Source organism: Spea bombifrons, chromosome 1 (assembly GCF_027358695.1).
Source record: "Spea bombifrons isolate aSpeBom1 chromosome 1, aSpeBom1.2.pri, whole genome shotgun sequence".
Taxonomy (NCBI): domain Eukaryota; kingdom Metazoa; phylum Chordata; class Amphibia; order Anura; family Pelobatidae; genus Spea; species Spea bombifrons.
This window is the reverse complement of record NC_071087.1, coordinates 96,434,746-96,454,895: the sequence shown is the minus strand read 5'-3', so window position 1 is coordinate 96,454,895 and position 20,150 is coordinate 96,434,746. Positions and strand designations below refer to the sequence as shown.

At 38.8% G+C, this 20,150-nt stretch overlaps 1 protein-coding gene across 1 annotated transcript in view; it reads right to left on the bottom strand.

Moving 5' to 3' along the window:
• Positions 1–1,325: 1,325 nt before the first annotated feature.
• MPDZ (multiple PDZ domain crumbs cell polarity complex component) overlaps positions 1,326–20,150 on the bottom strand; it is a 54,906-nt gene continuing 36,081 nt past the window's right edge. Inside the window, exons 30-51 of the mRNA XM_053465957.1 lie at positions 19,496–19,594; positions 18,823–18,891; positions 18,035–18,182; positions 16,824–17,020; positions 15,756–15,847; positions 14,525–14,615; positions 13,915–13,995; positions 11,534–11,626; positions 11,383–11,457; positions 10,231–10,411; positions 9,846–9,991; positions 9,607–9,690; positions 9,323–9,516; positions 8,652–8,799; positions 6,667–6,753; positions 6,251–6,347; positions 5,265–5,305; positions 4,656–4,778; positions 3,747–3,851; positions 2,871–2,983; positions 2,163–2,286; positions 1,326–1,781 (exon numbers count right to left, since the gene is read on the bottom strand). Coding sequence (XP_053321932.1) covers positions 1,635–1,781; positions 2,163–2,286; positions 2,871–2,983; positions 3,747–3,851; positions 4,656–4,778; positions 5,265–5,305; positions 6,251–6,347; positions 6,667–6,753; positions 8,652–8,799; positions 9,323–9,516; positions 9,607–9,690; positions 9,846–9,991; positions 10,231–10,411; positions 11,383–11,457; positions 11,534–11,626; positions 13,915–13,995; positions 14,525–14,615; positions 15,756–15,847; positions 16,824–17,020; positions 18,035–18,182; positions 18,823–18,891; positions 19,496–19,594 — 2,535 coding nt within the window. The 3' untranslated portion in view covers positions 1,326–1,634. The remainder of the gene's footprint in view (positions 1,782–2,162; positions 2,287–2,870; positions 2,984–3,746; positions 3,852–4,655; positions 4,779–5,264; positions 5,306–6,250; positions 6,348–6,666; positions 6,754–8,651; positions 8,800–9,322; positions 9,517–9,606; positions 9,691–9,845; positions 9,992–10,230; positions 10,412–11,382; positions 11,458–11,533; positions 11,627–13,914; positions 13,996–14,524; positions 14,616–15,755; positions 15,848–16,823; positions 17,021–18,034; positions 18,183–18,822; positions 18,892–19,495; positions 19,595–20,150) is intronic.

Genomic DNA, 20,150 nt, shown 5'->3' with positions numbered 1-20,150 from the left:
ATACTTAATTTAAATTAATAAGCAGAAATGATTAAAGCCATGATAGCTCTCCATACACTGTTTGTGCTCCAGTTTTTCTACCTACGCAAATACAGCAGTTGCCAAATTCATAAAGAATTTTTGATAATGCAACAGTAAAAACCTTCTGTCTTTATGCCACGCATATGCAACAATTATAAAAGCATACTCATTATGTTATTAGTGTTGAATTATATCCCAAAAATAGGGTCAGCATTTTTCAGTTAAATAATAACATTTTAATTATAATACCTGTTTTTTTTGCACTAAAAACACCTTTCTCTGCCCTTTTATATTTACCAGCATGATTTTGTTTTAAAGGATTCTAACAATTTATACTACATTAAACTCCAAATATGAAATTTGCTCCAGAGTACAACAGTATAGCGACTTACATATTAATTCCACTCTACCTACTATATTATTAATTAGGCTTAAACATACAAGTCCAAGGCCCAATTACAGTATATGTTGCACAGAGAACTGAGGGAGCGTATTCTAGCTCATGCCATGGGTGTCCCATTCATTTTTTATCAGGGCTGTCTGGGTGAAAGGGACATCTGCCATTTGGCCAGAATTACTTTGGGGGTCCATGGCATCCAATACATGCTGGAGGTCCGCACAACCTTCGCACAGACTTCTGCACTTACTTTTCCTCTCTCTTAAGGAGGAGGGACCGTGCATCACTGGTGCGGTCCAGGTGAAGTTGTGTTCGTCAAGAGGTCTGTGCCAGAGGCTGTACAGACATACATCTCCCTCATTGCTCATTGGGTAAGCCTTAGCCCAATTAGGTATAACGATGGGCCTGATTTTTTTAATGATATGTTACCTTATAAGATTTGAAACAATCTTACAAACACACACTCAACATATAAATACGTTTTGTTCTCTATTGATAAATATATAAGATAAAAACTAATAATCAGTAAATCATAATACGATTTAACTGGCAGCATATTTTAGGGTGTGTTAAAAAAGAATTATGAACTAAAGCACAAAAAACTGATCAACCAATGGAACAAATGTAAGCGTAGACACACAAAGCAACATAAGAATGATGTAAAGTACAATGTTTGTTTTACAAGGTACAGATTTGCCTAATTCTTGGAGTTTCAGAAACATGCAGTGTATGTGCTTGTGGCACGACAAGGGAATTTTCCAGTTTTGATTGTCTAGACTGCCTTGTTTTATCTCAATGGTGGACTACCAATCCTGCTGTTCCCCATCCATCAACATAGTTGATGTAAGCCATTGATTGGCTAAATATCACAAGGGTTGTTGTCAAACTGGCGAGTACTACCCACTCCCATTACACACTGTGGTCCTGTAAAAATGGAAATGGCTTTTCACACGCAAACCATTACTATATTGGCGCAAAAACAATATTATGAGCTAGAAAAAAAAAGATCTATAATGGTTAAAATTTTAAAATGGTTATTCTTTCTATAATGTACATCAGTCAGGTTAGAATATAGCAGCTAGATAAAGATATTCTTTAAGCCAGATAAAAGGCTACTGAATAACTCTGATAACACTCAATATACATCCTCTTCTTTTTAAACCTACAGGAAAAATACACCGGAGTCAACTCTGAAGAAAGGAAATTGTCTGGGAAATCATGAAAGAACTGTCAAGGTGACTGTTCCTTTTGTTCTCTTGAGAATGGCAACTGCTTCTTCATGAGTCACACCCTCTAAGCTCTGTCCATTCACAGCAATGATCTGATCTCCTCGGTTCAAACGGCCATCATCTGCTGCTGCGCCCTGTAATGAACGTGACATTTATTACATCTAAGTATTGTGTCGGCAGTTTATTCCTTAATTTTGAGGAGATGGCCCTGAGAAGGTAAACATTTTGCTACAGTGTAAGTTTAAGTCAAACCATAAAGTACAGGATAATTGAATCCTTAATGACACTTTAGAGAATCAATGTTAAAAAATGACTTTTCTTGATGCTCTTGATCAGAAACTTCACAGTTGGTTTGATAATCAAGACAAAAAACCTAAAAATGTGACTTAGTTTTGGAGCGCTGCAAACAATGCATGCTGTTCCTATTCCACTATTCCATACACATATGGATACATTAACTTTAACATAAAAAGTAGAACAAATCCCAGTACAATAAAATGATTATTAGTGCTTACCTTGCCAAACACTGTCTTTACATAAATAGGTAGGTCTCCATGTGGGCTACCATAACCCCCTACAATACTGAATCCGAGACCATCTGGTCCTCTCTCAAGAACAATTGTCTTGTACTGAGGTGGTCTATGGAAGGTAAAAAGAAAAGAAAAAAAATAAAATGTTTAACTTTGATACCACTATCTAGGAATAGAAAAAAAGCAGAATATAACAAACATAACACAAACAAACATCGCTGAATAAATAACAAAAAGATATTACGTGTAACATTTTTACAGCTAGAAGCAAACCTTTCCAGCTACAGTCTACCAAGCTGACTCTTCACTCCTAAACATAATAAAAAATTGTTCCGCTATGGACATGCACTGACCAAATCAGATAGAGAATTCAAGTTTGTAACGCAGTCAAGATAATATCAGCTTATACTGAGTCACAGTATCATTCGTTCATGTTAATTCTCAGCCTATTACTGTCAGATATCTTCCACTTATGCTAGAATGCAGTATAAACCTTTTACCAAGTACATTTTATTATGATGCTATCCCCCGAGAGGGGGGGGGTATGTTAGACCGTATCCATCTGTTACAATAACCTAGTCTCTTGCTTTTAGAGGGGCTCACAATGCATATTTATGTTTAGGCTCAACAAATGCATAGGATTACAAGATCTCCTATACTATGGACCAACACCGAATGTTATGTTATACATACCCCAAATCATCTTGTAATATGCTGCTTGAAGTAAGGCCTGAGAAGTTGACGGCAGAGCCTATATGTTCTTGCTGCTGGCCAGTTACCACACTAACGTCCCCGCCAGCCACGACCTAAATATTAAATAGCAGAGGAAAACATTCGACTCCTTTAAAAACTTGTTTTACAGCGGGGCTCCAATCCATTGTCATAGCAAGGACACAACAAATCAAGCATTTCTGCACTATGCATTTCTTCACAGGTCCCCCATTGAAGATAACCTCTAAGGAACCAATGGAGATGAACTGACTAGAAGTAAACCACAGGTACTGTGATGTCTTCAGGGGCAGGTTAGGGTCTCATCTAACAGTCAATATATATAGCCTTTTGTGGAAACAGTAAAATGACTTTTTGAATATAATGGAAATCGGAAAACTTCATAGTAGTTAAAGAGGAATCCCTGCACGCTATAACATGATTTTTATTATTACACTTATTACAAAAACAAACACTAAACACATACGTATAATATACTTAACCAGCATCTGTCTAACCGATATATACTAATATTTATGGCTTCGAATGCCAGAGAGAAATCTATATCTGACTACCTTGTTAAAAGGTGCTGCTCGGCTTAAAACATTTATTGAGCAGATCTGGAAAGCAACACAAAAAACATTTAAGGAGCATTTTGCAGTTTACAATGGGTGCCTTGAAAATTAAGCATTCTTGGCGAAAAGGATGAGTGAAGCTTAATTTTACACGATTGAAGAAGTATCTCTAGGAAGGGATTGGATATTCAGCATACTCCAAATGATGTTCCTAATGCTGCATTTAGCTACAAGCCTTATGTTAAACAGAGCTGAGTACCAGAAAAAAGGTTGCGAAGTAAAATACCTGAAGCTCGATGGTGCCTGTGGCGTTTTTCAGGAGATTGACAGCCTGCGAATGACTCATTCCTTCGGTTGATGTCCCGCATATACTAACAATCCTGTCACCAACCTTTTGTTAAAGAAGAAAAGGTTTGTAGAAAAAAAAAAAGAAATAAAAAAAAAATACTATACTCATTACACCTTATTTGAGAATGAGTAAAAGGTTAAACGTTAAATCAGGGCATTATTTGGATAGCAAATGGGCAAATAGGGATATGCTTAAAAAGGTTTGTCTGTCTTGATCTGGATCAACACAGTTAGGGATAATTGGACCTTTAGACAGACTGAACTTGATTGATTTTTTTAGCCTTACTCCCAAACAATTTTACCAAAAGTGGGAAAACACAATTAAAATGATCAAAAACAATTTAAGCTATTTTTGTCTTAATTCTGCCAGGAAAGTGCACTTCCCATTTATTGTTCTTTGGAGCCGGCTTAATCGTAATTAAAAAAATAAATGGGGACTCAGACACGAAGAAAAAAACATCAAAGGAGAAGTCCATCATTATGATGATAGTAGTGTCAGGATGTTTAGAGACACAGCACATGTGAATAGTTAATTGAACGTGGGAATAAACAAGCTTGACATGCTTGTAAAAGTCAATATTAAACACCTGATGCTCTTTGAAAGCTGCACAATAACTGCATAGCTTCACACCATAACAAAGGGAGGCTTTTAAGTCCAAAAATGGAAGTGAATTAAATCTCGGGTACATAGCACCCTCTAGTGGTAGGAAATACTACTAACAATTACTATGCTAACAATTCCCTCAGACACCAGATACGACACAGGTATTGTGTGTCCATATACAAAGAACATAATCCTATATCTTTAAAATTAAATAAATAGAACATGAATGTATAATAATCATACCCTGAGTTTTTGCGTTTGTGCCACAACTCCATTTGCATGCATCATAGCGATAAAAATTGGTACATCTCCTAGAGGGCTCCCGAGTCCCCCTGCAATGCTGACTCCCAGAGAGTCTGATGGTCCCTGTCCAAGTAAACACAGAATGTCTATTAATATGTATAATCGTTATCTGAGATCACCGATCCATGTGCTTTTTTCATTTAGGCAAACAAGAAGTTGGTGAAATTCAATAACATACATAGTAACTCCAGTTTTCATGTTGACAATTATTTCCCACGACAGTAGGCATACAATTGGAATAACTCCAATTATAGGATTATGAGACAAAACACTTTTGCCAGAATTGATGAGGACATACTTGAACAAACAGGTCAATGCACAAAAAAAGTAACCTCTGGCAATGACACTGAGACAATATAAATATACAGTTTCTGGTTTCTGCATCTATATACATATCCAGATTACTTTCAAATATTAAAACATAGCACCAACACTACTAAAATGGTAAAAGAAAGCAGTCAAGATATTTTATAATCATAATTTCCCTCTAACATTTAAAGAGTCAATGTGTGGTTTATATGGTGTATATTTACTTGAGACCACAGTTACCTTTTTGATTTCCACTGTTCTTAGACCTTGAATTTCGGAAGCTGTAGGAAAATAAAGCAAAAAAAGTTGATGTTTGAAGAATGATTAGCCGGTGGCCATTAGCCAGTCTAATTGTTAGAACACATGAGGTGACCTCTTACAACATAATGGTGTAACAAAAGAGGCAATGGAAGCATTGTTCTTCACCTCCCTGTTACTCACCTCTTGTTTTTTTAAGTTCTGCACTTTTCAAGCGTATTAGAATAAATTCCATTCTTTATTAAGAATAGTTCCGAAAGGCAACGTAATCTTGGCAAATAAGTCCAGTCAATTTAAAACATTACTCAATTCACACAACTGGGGCATGGAGGCAGAAAACCAATGTGTCAAAACACAAACCAAAATAGAGTGTTTTATGACCTCCATGTTCTTGTAGGTATGGCCAGGAACTTCCCGCTCCAGACCAATAACTTCCAGGTTTCAAAACCTAGTCTGTCTACACGCTACAGAAACAGAACACAAATCTTGTGAATCAGCCAAATTTGGATAATTTTATTGTGTGGTCAGGAAAATATTATACTTAAATCTAAAAGATGTAAATCAACAAGCCTGTTCTACCAAAGCAACTCAAGGGATGAAAACATCCAGTGGCCAAGGGGAAAACATAGGAATGGATTAATCTGTCGATTTACTTATGTTTGCTCAATTTTTATCGTTTAACACGTTATGTTTGTGTCCATTTTACAATAAAACATGTTTTGCATACGAGCGTGAGCCAGATTAACAGGTAATTGGTCAGAACAGCTGACCATTTGACAGTTGGCAACTATGGATTACCACTCACAAAGGTGAAGACCATCATTCCTACATCACTTGTTTCAAAACAAATAGATGCAATACCTCTAAATGTCAGTCTTTGGTGCAAATGCCAGGCCTGAAACATAGCCAAGGAAATACCTGTTGCTCTTAGGTAACAAATGAGATAAACATTTGAAGTTGCTGCTTACAATCACGTTTCTTTGATCCGCTGTCGAAGGGGTCAGTTTGTGATGATCCAGACGCTGGGAAACTAAAGGAAGTAAGACTACTGTTCCCCTCACTAATCTGAAATCAGAATAAAATGATGGCATGAAGTCATCGAAAAATAGGCGTATAATCTTTATATTACATACATGTTAATGCAACGTAACAGCATAACATATTGCATTTGCCGATCCATAACATTTCAAAATGATTTCTAACCACAGGGCAGCATGATACCCAACTGGCTCACAACAAAACAGCAGAAGTAACGAAGCAAAAAAGGACCATCCTCTTGACTTTCCGCTGTTAGTCCATTAAGTACTGAGAATTCTAAATTAAAGAAACCCATGTGGAGGCCTCTTGATGTCTATGATCTGTGCAGCAAACTGCTTACACTCACTTGACTGCCTTGTGAAGTTCTCCTCTCCGAATGGAATGGACCAGCCTTTAATCTCCCCACCTCTAGCTTCACCGTACCTAAAGAGCACTAAAAACAGAGAATGCCAATTAAAAAAAAAAAGGCAAATTATCACCGAATGTGCAGGATCCAGGCTATGATACAAGGTCACTTATGCAGGTTTGTAGCTGGAAGTTCACAAAAGCTCTTTTGCCATTTAAGATGGGTGATAAATTTGATTTCAATGCCCAGTCTTTAAAATTTTACAACCGCCTGTAAAAGTGACAAACAAAGGCTGAAAGCGGCACTCTGAACTATTACCGTTACCCCAGAACTATTTCAAATAGGCAATAGTAAAGTGTCTTTATAAAGGGAAAATAAAAACACACAAACAATTTCGATTTCATTAAATGTTTTGTAGGTTACTCATTTTAAAGAAGTTAACTAATTGGGGTTCGGTTGCACTTGCATCAGAGGTGTATAAAAGGTAACGGGTCACGTTATTGAAAGCGCGTATTCCCTAGGTCTTAAAACCAGCAGACAAGAGTGCTTGGAAACGAAATATAAAAAAAAATAAAATACAAGATAATCCCTTCAATTATATAACAATCGACAACATCAAAGATCTGCCTATGATACCAAGATCAAGTTCTGGTACGGCAGGGGCTGCTGTCTCTTAAAATAACCGCATGGGGAATCAATAGGATTATTAAACAAGACCTTTCGAGATTACAGTTATTACTGCTCTTTATTTTATGTTCTGCCATCTGGAGTCATCAGATGTAACTTGCTATTATTATCCAGTTATGGATCTCCTGAGTCATTGAGTATAAGATTACAGCCATTCTATTGAAGTCATTTTTGTTTTTATAAGCCTCCTCCCTTGGTTTCATGATTTAACAATAGGGCCTAATGGAGAGAAATTGCAGTTGATGGCGCACTTATGGGGGTAAAGACAAAAAAGGTGCCAAAAGAATTAAGTGCAAACAGACCAGTAGCTGACAGCGTTCATTTTGATTACTGTTTACAGGGATTATAAACCTCTATGTTCATATAAAAAGCTTTCCTCTGCCGAATGCCAGCTACAAATGCTTCAAATAACACTGGAATATTCCCTGACTGATGGCTTTTATGTATCCCCCCTCTACCATGGGAATTCAAAAGTACAGATCTAAAGCAACTTCCGAACCCCAAGCACGAACGACGAGTGTTTTATAAAGTCAACTTCTGGAGACAGAATTCTAAACAATAATGAATAAGAAAACCTGAAATGGTACACGCAGTATGAGATTAGGGGACTTTAATGTACACAACGCCTGTGTGAAAATTAATTAGAAGTGTTCAATTATTAAGTGCATTATCTTACAAGTTTAAAGGGACATTTAAGAAAAAAATAAAGCCACTTAGATTTAGGAGAAGCTGCAGCTTCAGGCAATGTTGCCCCCTCCCCACCACCACCAATGTGCCTCTATTTTTCCCGGTTTTGGTGTGAAGGGAGTTGTCAAATGTATAAAGCGCATTTGCACGGGGGGGGGGACATTAAAGTTGACAAGAGTTACATAAATGAAAGTCCCTTAATCTACGTGCTCTTCTATTTGGGCCCCTAAAACTTAGGTACTTAACAGATAAACGTAAAAAAAAGTCTTGCTATCACAAAAATGTCTTTAACAAGTTGGCACGGAGGAGTATTTAATTATCAGAAACATTTTTTTTTTCAGTCAATATTTGGAGCAAGAAAATGAAGGCCCTTAATTATACATTATTATCTCACAATAAAAACAAGAAACACCATAGTCAGATTATGGCATCAAAAAAGTATTTAATATTCTTCTGATCTCCAGCATCTCAGTAGATTTCTCTTTGCCTTTGACACAAGTGACGTTCTTTACAATGGAGATGGCAATAGGTACAAGTCCTCAGTGGGTCCTTCCCCTCTGCAACCATATCCCTGAGGCCTTCTGGAACAATCACAGACCCAGCTCTATTACCTTTAGCAGGGCAGCTACAGCTTCCTGGGTGGCGTTCCTAACATCTTCTCCATTCACCGTTAAAATCTGGTCTCCCTGCATCAGCCTCCCATCTGTCTCCACAATGCCACCTTTAACAATGTCAGATACGAATACTCCTGTGTCATTTCTGGGAGAGAGAAAAAAAGGAGATTATAATAGCCTTCTAATGTACCATCTGCGGTAATTGAGGATATGCATATGACACCACATTTACCAATTGCTCGCATTATAGATCAGATAACGACAATTGTTCTACCTCCCTGTTACATTCTCAAGCAATCAAAGGTAAAGCATTATTTGCAATGTATATAACAGATTAAATTAAAATATTGTTACATTTTACTATAAGTGAGAGTTTTAGTGTTACGCAGGCATTTATGAATCACACTAATCCTCTTTTGACATATTTTACAGACCTTTTCTTAGCTAAGGGGAGTTATCAACCTTCCATCAATAATGTTTTATACAACTGAATATAATAATTGCAGTGATGTAATATTTCTCAATATGTTTTGTGAATAAGAGCTATAGCACTCCCATTAAAGTGAACAGGCACTAAGCTCCAATCGCATGTAGACATTATAAAGGTTATAAAGAAAAACAAATGCTAATAATAAAAAACATGACTGCACACCATATTGTACCTTTACCTTTTTCCAACAATGCTCAGACCGAGACCTTTTCCAGGCTTTTTCTGAAGTTCCACACTAAAGGTATCGCACATGTCTTCTTCTTTGTACTGAGCCTCATCTCTATATACAGTAAGTCTGACTTTTTGTGGGGTCTGTCTGAGGACATTTATAGCTTCATCGTGTGTGGCATTCCTCAAATCGATGCCATTTACCTGTAAAATAAGGCACATAATGTTAGAAGTAGCCATAAGGGGATGTGGAAAGTTAGGAGCAGTATATATATTTTTGTAAGTATGTTTTACCTCTAAGATTTGGTCTCCAGCCCACAGTCTACCATCTTTGGAAGCAGCACCTTCTTCGTAGACCTCGTGAATAATAATGGCACCCTAAGCAATTAAATAAAGAAAACAAATCATATTTTGGTAAGTAAATATGGATTATACTATTTTTGTATATTTACAAATTATTGAGGCATCCCATCTAAATTGGAAGACATTTACACTGGATAATATGTACATTATATCCAAACATGAATACTTACCAGAAGAGTGTCTGCACCTCCTACAATGCTAAGACCTAGGCCCGTTCGCCCTTTTGATATATCAATGGTTGTTTCACATCCTGGTATTATTGGACAGGTAGCTGGGTCAGAGGGAAAGGTAGCTGGAGTGGACGATCTGCTTGCACCTGAGAAACCCAGAAAACACAGCAGTTACAGCTAACACTATTAAAACACCCAAGATATAACCAACCAGTGGCACTTCAGCTGAGAATTATAACCCTCAATTTTATTTATGGAGTAAAGTCAAGCAAATAGTCTTAAAAAACACTGTTTAGCTGGGCGACTGCAATGACAAAGCCACTCTCTATATATTTTTTTCTCTTTCTTTCTTGCAAACACTGTATGCTTTTCATTAGCTACTTACTTCGAACTTGCTCAGGTTCCGAGTAGCTAGCGTGAGGCAGACACTGCGGACTATTCTTTTTCTCAGCCGTGTTGAAAGTTGAAGCTGTTGGAAGCGAAGGTAGATGCTGCTGTGGTTCCTGGTCAACTGAACTTATTGTCAGCTTTACTGCAGTTTTTGCCTTCTTTAAAAGACTAATAACCTAAATAAAGCATATCATGCCCAACAAAGTAATTAGAAAGTTGTAGGAGAAAAAAAAGACACATACAATGGTAAATACAAAAAAGGCTACATAAGGGATCTGTTGGAGAATTTTGTTGCAACAATGATGATGATGATGCCTAAAAAGAACATTTGGGGCCAAATCAACATTGTATAGATGCTACTTTAAACAGCAGCCCACGGCCACAGGTTCTGTTTTGATTCTGATGACCTGACATTTGCAACAATGCAAGGTATGTACTAACAACCAAATGTTTTTTTTTTAGCCTAAAGGGCTAATTGCAGCATGCCAGTAAAGACGGCTCAAAGAAGTACGTGGAGTCAGGAGTTAGCAAACCTCGAGTCTTAACAATGAAACCGGATTGGAAGTGTGTTTTTAAGCTACTTCTACATAAAAACTCAAACATTTTAAGTTTGCTATTCTCAAGAAGCATCTGCTGATGTGAACCAAAAAAGAAACCCCAGAACACCTACCGTCAAGAATTGCTGATTTGCATAAAGCTGGAAATGGTTACACAAACTGATCTCAAAGAGTTTACATTTTTAACAGTACACAGTTAGACAAATTGTTATTAAATTTAGATTTAGTACTGTGGCTACTCTCACTAGAAGTGGTCGCCCAACCAAGATGACTCCAAGGCCACAATGCAGAACGCTTAATGAGGTAGAAAAGAACCCTAGAGTAACAGCTAAAGGCTAAAATGAATCATTGGGATTGGTTAACATCTATGTTAATGTGTCTACCATCGAACAGTCATGAAGTCCATGCCAGGACATCATGGAGGAAGCCCCTCCTCTCCAATTTAACATCGCTGTTCACTTGTCGTTTCCCAAAGAGCACCTTGAAGCTCCACGTTACTAGGGAGTTACTGCTGCCAAAGGAGGTTCAACCAGCTGGAACAATGCTTCTATTCTTGACATTTTTATATTATTAATAAGGTTGTGTCATACCTTTTCAATAGGGTGACCCACTACTGGTTCATCATCCACAGCCAAAATACAATCTCCTACTTTGATGCGTCCATCCTGCAAAAAGCAGCGAGTCAATTTATTTTGAAATGTCCCAACGTATTCAAGTCACTGATTAAGACGCCATTCTTACCTTTGCAGCGGCACCATGATCCGTTAAACTTTTAATGACCACTCCATTGTTTGTGTCTTCTTCACTTATGGCAATACCCAAGCCACCCTGATCCTATTAATAAGGGCATGTTAAAAGATTTTTGACACGTTTCTGAAATTTGATACATTCACTTAAAAAAATACTATTTTAAAAATTCATATGGTACAGAGGGGAAGTCCCATGAAAGAAAATATTTGTTTCCTCCTTGAACATAAAACCCAATGCTGCATACTGCAATGTAGGTTAGCACCGGCAAAAAACTGGTTTTCTCTCATTTTGTTCTAATAAACATCCTGGAGGCTGCCACTGATATTTTGGATGACTTTCCCTGATCAAACACCACACCGAACCGATTCATTATAGCAATAACAATGAAGTCTGTTCCCTGTAGATGTTTATTAGTCAGAGTGTCAGGCTGGGTGATTAAGACTAGGGCTGCAACTAACGATTATTTTAATAATCGATTAATCGGCCGATTATTTTTTCGATTAATCGATTAATCGGATAAAAAAAAACAATATGCAAATTTTTCGTTTATTTAAAAGAATTTAATGAACTGGATGTTAAAAAACAACTTAAAATTTACATTAACATTCTTATTTTGTTATGATGTAATAAAAAACAATATTTTCAAAGTACAAGAACCCAAACACAATATTTATGAAACAAAATAACCCCAAACATTCTGAAAAGAGGTGGACTATTACTGTTCAAGAAACTTTGCCCCAGCACTTTGCACTTTGCACCCAGCACTTTGCACCCAGCACTTTGCACCCAGCCCTGGCACTTTGCACCCAGCACTTTGCACCCAGCACTTTGCCCCAGCCCTGGCACTTTGCATCCAGCACTTTGCACCCAGCATTCAGCACTTTGCACCAGCACTTTGCACCCAGCCCTGGCACTTTGCACCCAGCCCTGGCACTTTGCACCCAGCACTTTGCACCCAGCCCTGGCACTTTGCACCCAGCACTGGCACTTTGCACCCAGCACTTTGCACTGTGCCCCTGCACCCAGTCTCTAACTCTGCCCTGCACCCAGCCCTGCCCCCACATTCTGCCCTGCCCCCACACTCACACTCTGCCCTGCACCCACTCTGCCCTGCACCCACACTCACACCCTGCCCTGCATCCCCACCCCCACTCTGCCCTGCACCCAGTCTCCCACTCTGCTCTGCACCCACACTCACACCCTGCATCCCCACCCCCACTCTGCCCTGCACCCAGTCTCCTGCCCTGCACCCCCCACCCCCACTCTGCCCTGCACCCCCACCCCCACTCTGCCCTGCACCCACACTCACGAACCGCTCTGTGCGAATGGAGCCACTCGCACAGAGCGAACCGCTCTGTGCGAATGGAGCCACTCGCACAGAGCGAACCGCTCTGTGCGAATGGAGCCACTCGCACAGAGCGAACCGCTCTGTGCGAATGGAGCCACTCGCACAGAGCGAACCGCTCTGTGCGAATGGAGCCACTCGCACAGAGCGAACCGCTCTGTGCGAATGGAGCCACTCGCACAGAGCGAACCGCTCTGTGCGAATGGAGCCACTCGCACAGAGCGAACCGCTCTGTGCGAATGGAGCCACTCGCACAGAGCGAACCGCTCTGTGCGAATGGAGCCACTCGCACAGAGCGAACCGCTCTGTGCGAGTGGCTCCATTCGCACAGAGCGATTCGCTCTGTGCGATCCGTGCACATAGACAGAAGAATACTTACCTCCGGAACGCGTCACATCCGTCACGTAGCTTGAAGAAGGCGGAGACTGCAGAGCGTGTAGCAGAAGCGGGGAACGCTCGCGGAGGTAAGTAAAAGGAGCCGAGTGCTCCAACAACGAATTGATCACTCGATTAATCGATAACGGAAATCGTTATCGATGATTTCCGTTATCGATTATTATCGATTTTATCGATTCGTTGTTTCAGCTCTAATTAAGACTGATCCATTCTAATATTTATTGAGCCGTCACACATACAAATGGCTAATATGAAGCTGCCTAAAAACATTACGCAATAGTGAGAACTGTTTTAAAAACAAAAACAGCACGATATGTTTTTTTTTTTTTTTAAGTATTTTAATCTAATACTAGTCATTTTACTGAAAGTATGGTGATATGTGATATGTGATATTTGATATGTGAATGTCAATATTCAATCAAGTCACAACCTGATTCCAAGATGGAAGACCATACTTGCTACATCCAAAGCATTACAGTATTATCAAGAATGGTAACATTAAAATGCGCTTTGTTTTAGACAAAAAACCTGTCTACTCTTCTTCACATAAGCTGAGAATACCCAGATGGATTTGCTCTCACATTTCAAACTAAGTAGCAGAATGTACCTGCTGCCTTAGAAACGAACTTACCTTGGGTAACTCAACATGCACCACACTTTTAAAGGAACCAAGATTCACCGGGGGCGCACAACTTGGAACACTTTCTTCTACCTGTTGAAGAAAGAGTAGTTTGTAGTGTGTAGTTTTATTATATTATTCATTACTAAGGAATGTCAAATAACACTTAGCTCCAAGAACAGTTTTTTTTTCTTCAAATGTCTGTTCCTTTGCCTTAAAAGTGATGCCTTTGTAATAATTTCTAGTTTAAGTTACTTACACACACACATATATATATATATATATATACATATATATATATATATATATATATATATATATGTGTGTGTGTAGTATAGAGCTGGGTACTTAAATCCACCAGGAATTTCACGTTGGAAATGAAACTTTATCGTCTGCAAACGGGTTTCCATCACCCCTTTAGGGCAAAGAGTTACAGGTCGTATATGTTGGTGTCTAACTTGCCACCTCTACTGTTGAATTTAAAATCAAAGTAAAGAATTCCTAGGGCATACCGTATACCCCTACTGTTTTCTTACATGCTAATTACTCCCCATAAAGCTCTGTCTCGGAGGAAACACAGTACTGTGTTCCAAACATATAAACACATCCACATGATTATTACCTCCTGACTTGGAAGTACTGAAGAGCTGGAAGAACACGGTTCTGCCATTTTCACGGGGCAAACAGCCATTTGGCTTACAGCATCTTTATTCCTTTTAGGAAGCAAACAAATTCAGAATTCAGCTCTGTATTTAACAGCAAGTGTAGAAATCCAAGACCTTATAAAAAGCGGAATATATCTTTTGTACTCAAAAATAACGTTAAATGAAACACATTATTACAATATGTTAATTTCTCATACAAACAGCTGTTCAGCACAGGAGTGAATTTCTCTTGTATTTTTTGTGAGGTCGGAACAACATAAACAGCAGAAAAGATCTTCCTAACTGGATCGTTGGCTTGGTGCGTGTGCCAAACTATCTTTTTATTCACAAGTGTTAATCATCACGCACACAGAAGCAGTGAAAAATCAATTTGTGATGCTGGTTATTAGCATAACATGATGGACAGTAGTTTCTAATTAAAACATGGATTATGAATGATTCAATAGATAAATTAATTCTAGTATCATGTACTTTAGTGGTCTGGTTCACAAGGCCAAAAGCAAAACCAATTAACTTTATGCCCAAGTTCCTGACCTATCAATAGGGGCTGTTTGGTGAAGATGACCTCTCAGGAAAGATTTGCTAAATGCATGCTCTCCAGAGAGTGGTTGCGCAATACATACCCCCATTATTAACACTAATACACAGAGGAGGCCTGGCACCTCTTGACCCGGGGAGCATTCCTTGCTACTAATACAGAGTCGTATAACATAGAAACATAGAATTTGACGACAGAGGAGAACCATCGAGTATGCCTATTTTTCCTGATAAAAAGGTTTTGTACCGTGTTAGCCGTTGAGAAAACAGGAGAAAAGTATAGTTAAAACGATACCATTTATTGGCTGAGAGTTTAATTGCGTTTAATTAGTTTAATTAATGTAGCTCTGAACTTATTATTGATCCAACAAGTCCAGCATACCAAGCTGCACCTTCTTTCCATAAGTCCCAACAGAGTTTGGAAAATGTGTTTCTGCATAGCAGACAAAACCGTGCATTTATAGCAAGCTTACCAATATATTACAAAGATATTAACAAGCACTGAAACTTTCTCATCTAATATAATGACAACAGGAATGAATCTGCACCCTGAAACTTAAAGATATCGTCAGTGTGCCTTCACACATGGTTGGAGCTGCGACCCTTCACACTACTAATGCATTATCAAATGATGAACACTTTATAATTTACCTTAGGAAAATTATTTTCACTTTTGATGGCGCACATTTAATAATCGATGAAGCATTCTGATGACTTCTTCCATACAGTATTTGCCCGTTTATCTAGTATTATGAGAGAAAAAAAAAAGATAAGAATACAGCAGGATGCTATAGAAATGTATTGTTTAAAAGTCATCAAAACTGAAACTTTATTATACCCTAAAATAGTGAAACAGAGAGAGAGAGAGAGAGAGAGAGAGAGAGGGCTAGATGTCAAGAGGGAGATAGAGAGAGAAGGCTAGATGTCAAGAGGGAGATAGAGAGTGAGGGCTAGATGTCGAGAGAGAGCGAGAGAGAGAGAGAGAGAGGGCTAGATGTCGAGAGAGAGAGAGGGCTAGATGTCGAGAGAGAGAGAGGGCTAGATGTCGAGAGAGAGGGCTAGATGTCGAGAGAGAGAGAGAGAGAGAGGGCTAGATGTCGAGAGAGGAGAGGGCTAGATGTCGAGAGAGAGAGGGCTAGATGTCGAGAGAGAGAGGGCTAGACGTCGAGAGAGAGAGAGTGCTAGACGTCGAGAGAGAGAGGGCTAGACGTCGAGAGAGAGAGAGGGCTAGACGTCGAGAGAGAGAGAGAGGGCTAGACGTCGAGAGAGAGACAGCGAGAGAGAGGGCTAGACGTCGAGAGAGAGAGAGAGAGGGCGAGATGTCGAGAGAGAGAGAGAGTGCTAGATGTCGAGAGAGGGCTAGATGTCGAGAGAGAGGGAGGGCTAACAGCATGTTTGATACAACACAGAACATTTTATTTGCCTTCTCAAAGGAGACTCATTTACTTTTCCGTCCATCACAGACTATATCACGTACAGAGTGCAACTGAATTTTGAGATTCTCCCTATTCTGGCTCAGCTGTCACAAAAAATATATATATGTTTGAGGTGATCATCTTTTTCTTACAACTGTGCAGAGACCAATGACTAAAAACTGTTTAATTTTGTTCCTAAATCAATTTCTTTAACAATTGAATTTAAGAAGGAGCTAGCTCCTGGAACATTTATCGTATAATCTAAAATTATGATCCATGCACTTTTTGGCTGGGTATTTCTTGCCTCTAATAGCTCATCAGCAATCTGCAAACGGCCATCTTTGCCAGCTGCTCCATTTGGATCAATCCCCACTATGAAGACGCTCATTCTGGATCGGTCTTTGTTTCCAGCAAGGCTCAGACCCAATCCAGTCTTGCCTTTCTCCAACTCTATCATATGCAACTCTCCTGGCAGGTTTCCATATCGCTGTGAGATCTTTCCTAGATGGGGTGGGGGAAAGAAACACTAATTAACAAGCCCATCATGCTAAGAACAGACACGGATAATTAGCTCTTTGCAGCAAAACTGGGCTAAAAACGTATCGTGGTCCCCTCGAGACAACAATCACACTTCTACCACCATTTCACCATACAGATTTTATTGAATTGATTACTTTATCAAGTTTTATTGGCGATTAGCGAGCAGCAACAAAACCTGTCTGATAAAAGGATGCAGGAAGCCATTAACAAAGTGCAAAATAAAAGGCATGACTGAGCAAACCATTGTGTCCCTCTTCAATAAATAAACAAAAAAAAGTGATAGTGAAAATATATATTTTTACCAAAAAAAAAGTTTGTTTCAACCACTGTGCCCTGACTGTACCACTGATAATTTGTTTTTGTCTTACCTTTTATTGCTAAACAAGTCCATGATAAACAGGTAACCCTAATGGGAAAGACACAGAGTGATGGGAAATGGTAACCTTTGGCTCAGCTTACTTAAATAGTTGCTTATAAAGCCTTAGGTGGTTTCCAGCTGAAAGCAACTTAAAAATAGCATGTCCCATAAGAGAACCCAGGAATGAAGAACATGACCCGTTAACAGGGAATATCATGATATCAGCCAAATAAAACGCGATGATATTATATAAAGTATAACTCCATTAATGTCATTAGAATTGACGTGAATTTTAAATTGTATACATTTTCTGATTTTCTGGTTTGCTTTACTGTGAGGTTCAGTATGGGCTGTATTGTATAATATAAAGTACCATGGTTACCACACAAACCATTTCCTGTAAGCTTGTATCCATGGCAATTAACATTGCATTGCCTACAACATCCCTTGCAGTTCATTTAGCAGTTTACAGCTAAAGACTGGACTCTGTAAGAATCACTGATTTTAGCGATACCCAAAAATGAAATGAATCATTCATTACACCACAGGGGTACATAGAATTTTAAGTTCTCTATTAAAAAAAAACTGATTACTTTAAGCAGAGGCATTTGACTTACTCCAGCTGTAGCCAAACTCATCTTCTAGCTCTGGTTCTCCGGAGGCCATCTGAGTACCTTCAGAGTTCGCTGGGTAAAGCGTCGATGGTGCAGAAACAGGATTGCATACCAAAGTCTTTTCAGAGTCTGAATCAGAATTACTGGACGCCTGAAAACGGAGAAGCAACGCTTACACACTGTGAGTTAAACATTTACTAGTATGAATGTGGGTTCTGAAGTGATATGATAATAAAAATGAACAAAGTAAGTTGCGTATGTAAGCTCTATGGTCACGCCAATATATGTAAAAATAAATCATGATGGGGCGCAAAACAGGTTATGCTCTGCAAACAGTTGGGGGAAATATACTGCTATGTGCCAAATGCTTTTTTGTTGTTGTTGGTTTTTTTTAGCGATATCACATTACTGGTCAAACATAGAAGTATCAACATAAGTCCCAAACAGTTATAAGACTACTATAGTTAGATGAAATAATGTTAGCGGGGACAACACAGGATACAGAGTGTGGGAGTAGGGCAGGATTTCCATTTTGTGTATTCTATGGAGGTACACAATGGTGAATAGGTGCCCATAGTCCCAATGAATTCCCAATGGAAAACCCTGGAGAACATCATGCATTTCCACATGTAAAAATGGCTTTGCTAAGCAGGTACCCCTATATATTACATGTTTAGAAATCCAGCCCTGAATGGGTAGAGAATGGGAAGGAGCACAAGCACAAATGAACCACACACCGGACACTCGAGAAATGTATCCACAGTTATTTGAGTCTGCGCACTCCGACAAACCTTAAACGGCGTAGGGGCAAAGGGGTTAGTTGGGGAACAACGAAAGGCAATTCTAACCGGATTCATGTCCTATAGCAATAAAAACACAGAATCAAATATTAAGCAAGATTCCATTAAATGAGTCTTCACTGCAGAAAATGTGTAAACGGCAAAAGGATTGAATTAGCTATTATTGCTTCCAAGGCTTATTTTGTGCATATGGGGATGTCCCAGTACTCATAGGGCATAGGGTCCACTTTTAAAACAAAATACATTTCAACAGTTTGTTTTCCAGATCAGCAAAACTATTCCTAAAAAATAAAATGGTCTCCTACAATACAACTGGATTTCTAATAGTTACAAAGCTCTTATAAAATCATCAGTGCTGTATGTTGAAAACCACTTATGGGACTTGTGAAAGACCTCAACTGAAACACAACCAGGAGAGCAAGGGCCAGATCCTATTCTCTTGTCTAACATTTGGAAAGCAAACACGAAAACAAGGGGAAGTAACAGTGCTGTAGAGGTTATGCTAGCAATATAGGGTTACAATGGATGTCGTAATATTCCTAGACTAAGCACCTTGGCGTGGACTATTGACCAAAGTACTTTGGCAGTTATTTCATATACCTTTTTGCTACTGAAAAGGCATTTTTTAGAATAAGAAAAAGAATCCTTGGTAACAGTGTCTAACCTTGTTAGTGCTGAACTGGGAAGAATCAGCAAATGGGTTAGTGCACCTGAACAGAGGTTTAGTACCAAATGTGCTCTGCGCCAGAGCTGTGGGTTTGGTCTATAAAAAGGAAAAAAAGATAAAACTGTTAATATGTAAAAGGAACTGCATGCAAATATAACAAACAAGCAAAAGCATTATATACCTGTGGCCAAGACAATATACAAAGCACTGTAATGTGGTATTAATAGGCTGACTGTGTAGGGTCCGACATAATTGTGTTAACATGCAACATGCAAAATCCCGCAGCTGCACAGATCCCTTTTACGTTTAATGCGGGCCACGTCACATGATTTATAGGCATTTCAGTAGTAAAACTATTATGGGAATCTCTTAATCCTATTTGGATAAAATGCACGCAACATTTCCAATCTGGTGTTTGTAATTGGTTCTTCTTTTCATTTTCGAAACAAAATTTCCTTTACAAAAATGAACATAAAAATTAAACATGGTTTCTAATAAAGCCAATGTCTGAATCCTAAATAGCACCACCTTTGCCAGGGTGTTCTATAGTGCAAATTTAAAAAAAAAAATGGTCTGGTTTTAAAATGAAAAGACAACCCATAGTTACTGACTATTCGTGTTTATCTACCACAGCAATGCACACTCACTGACC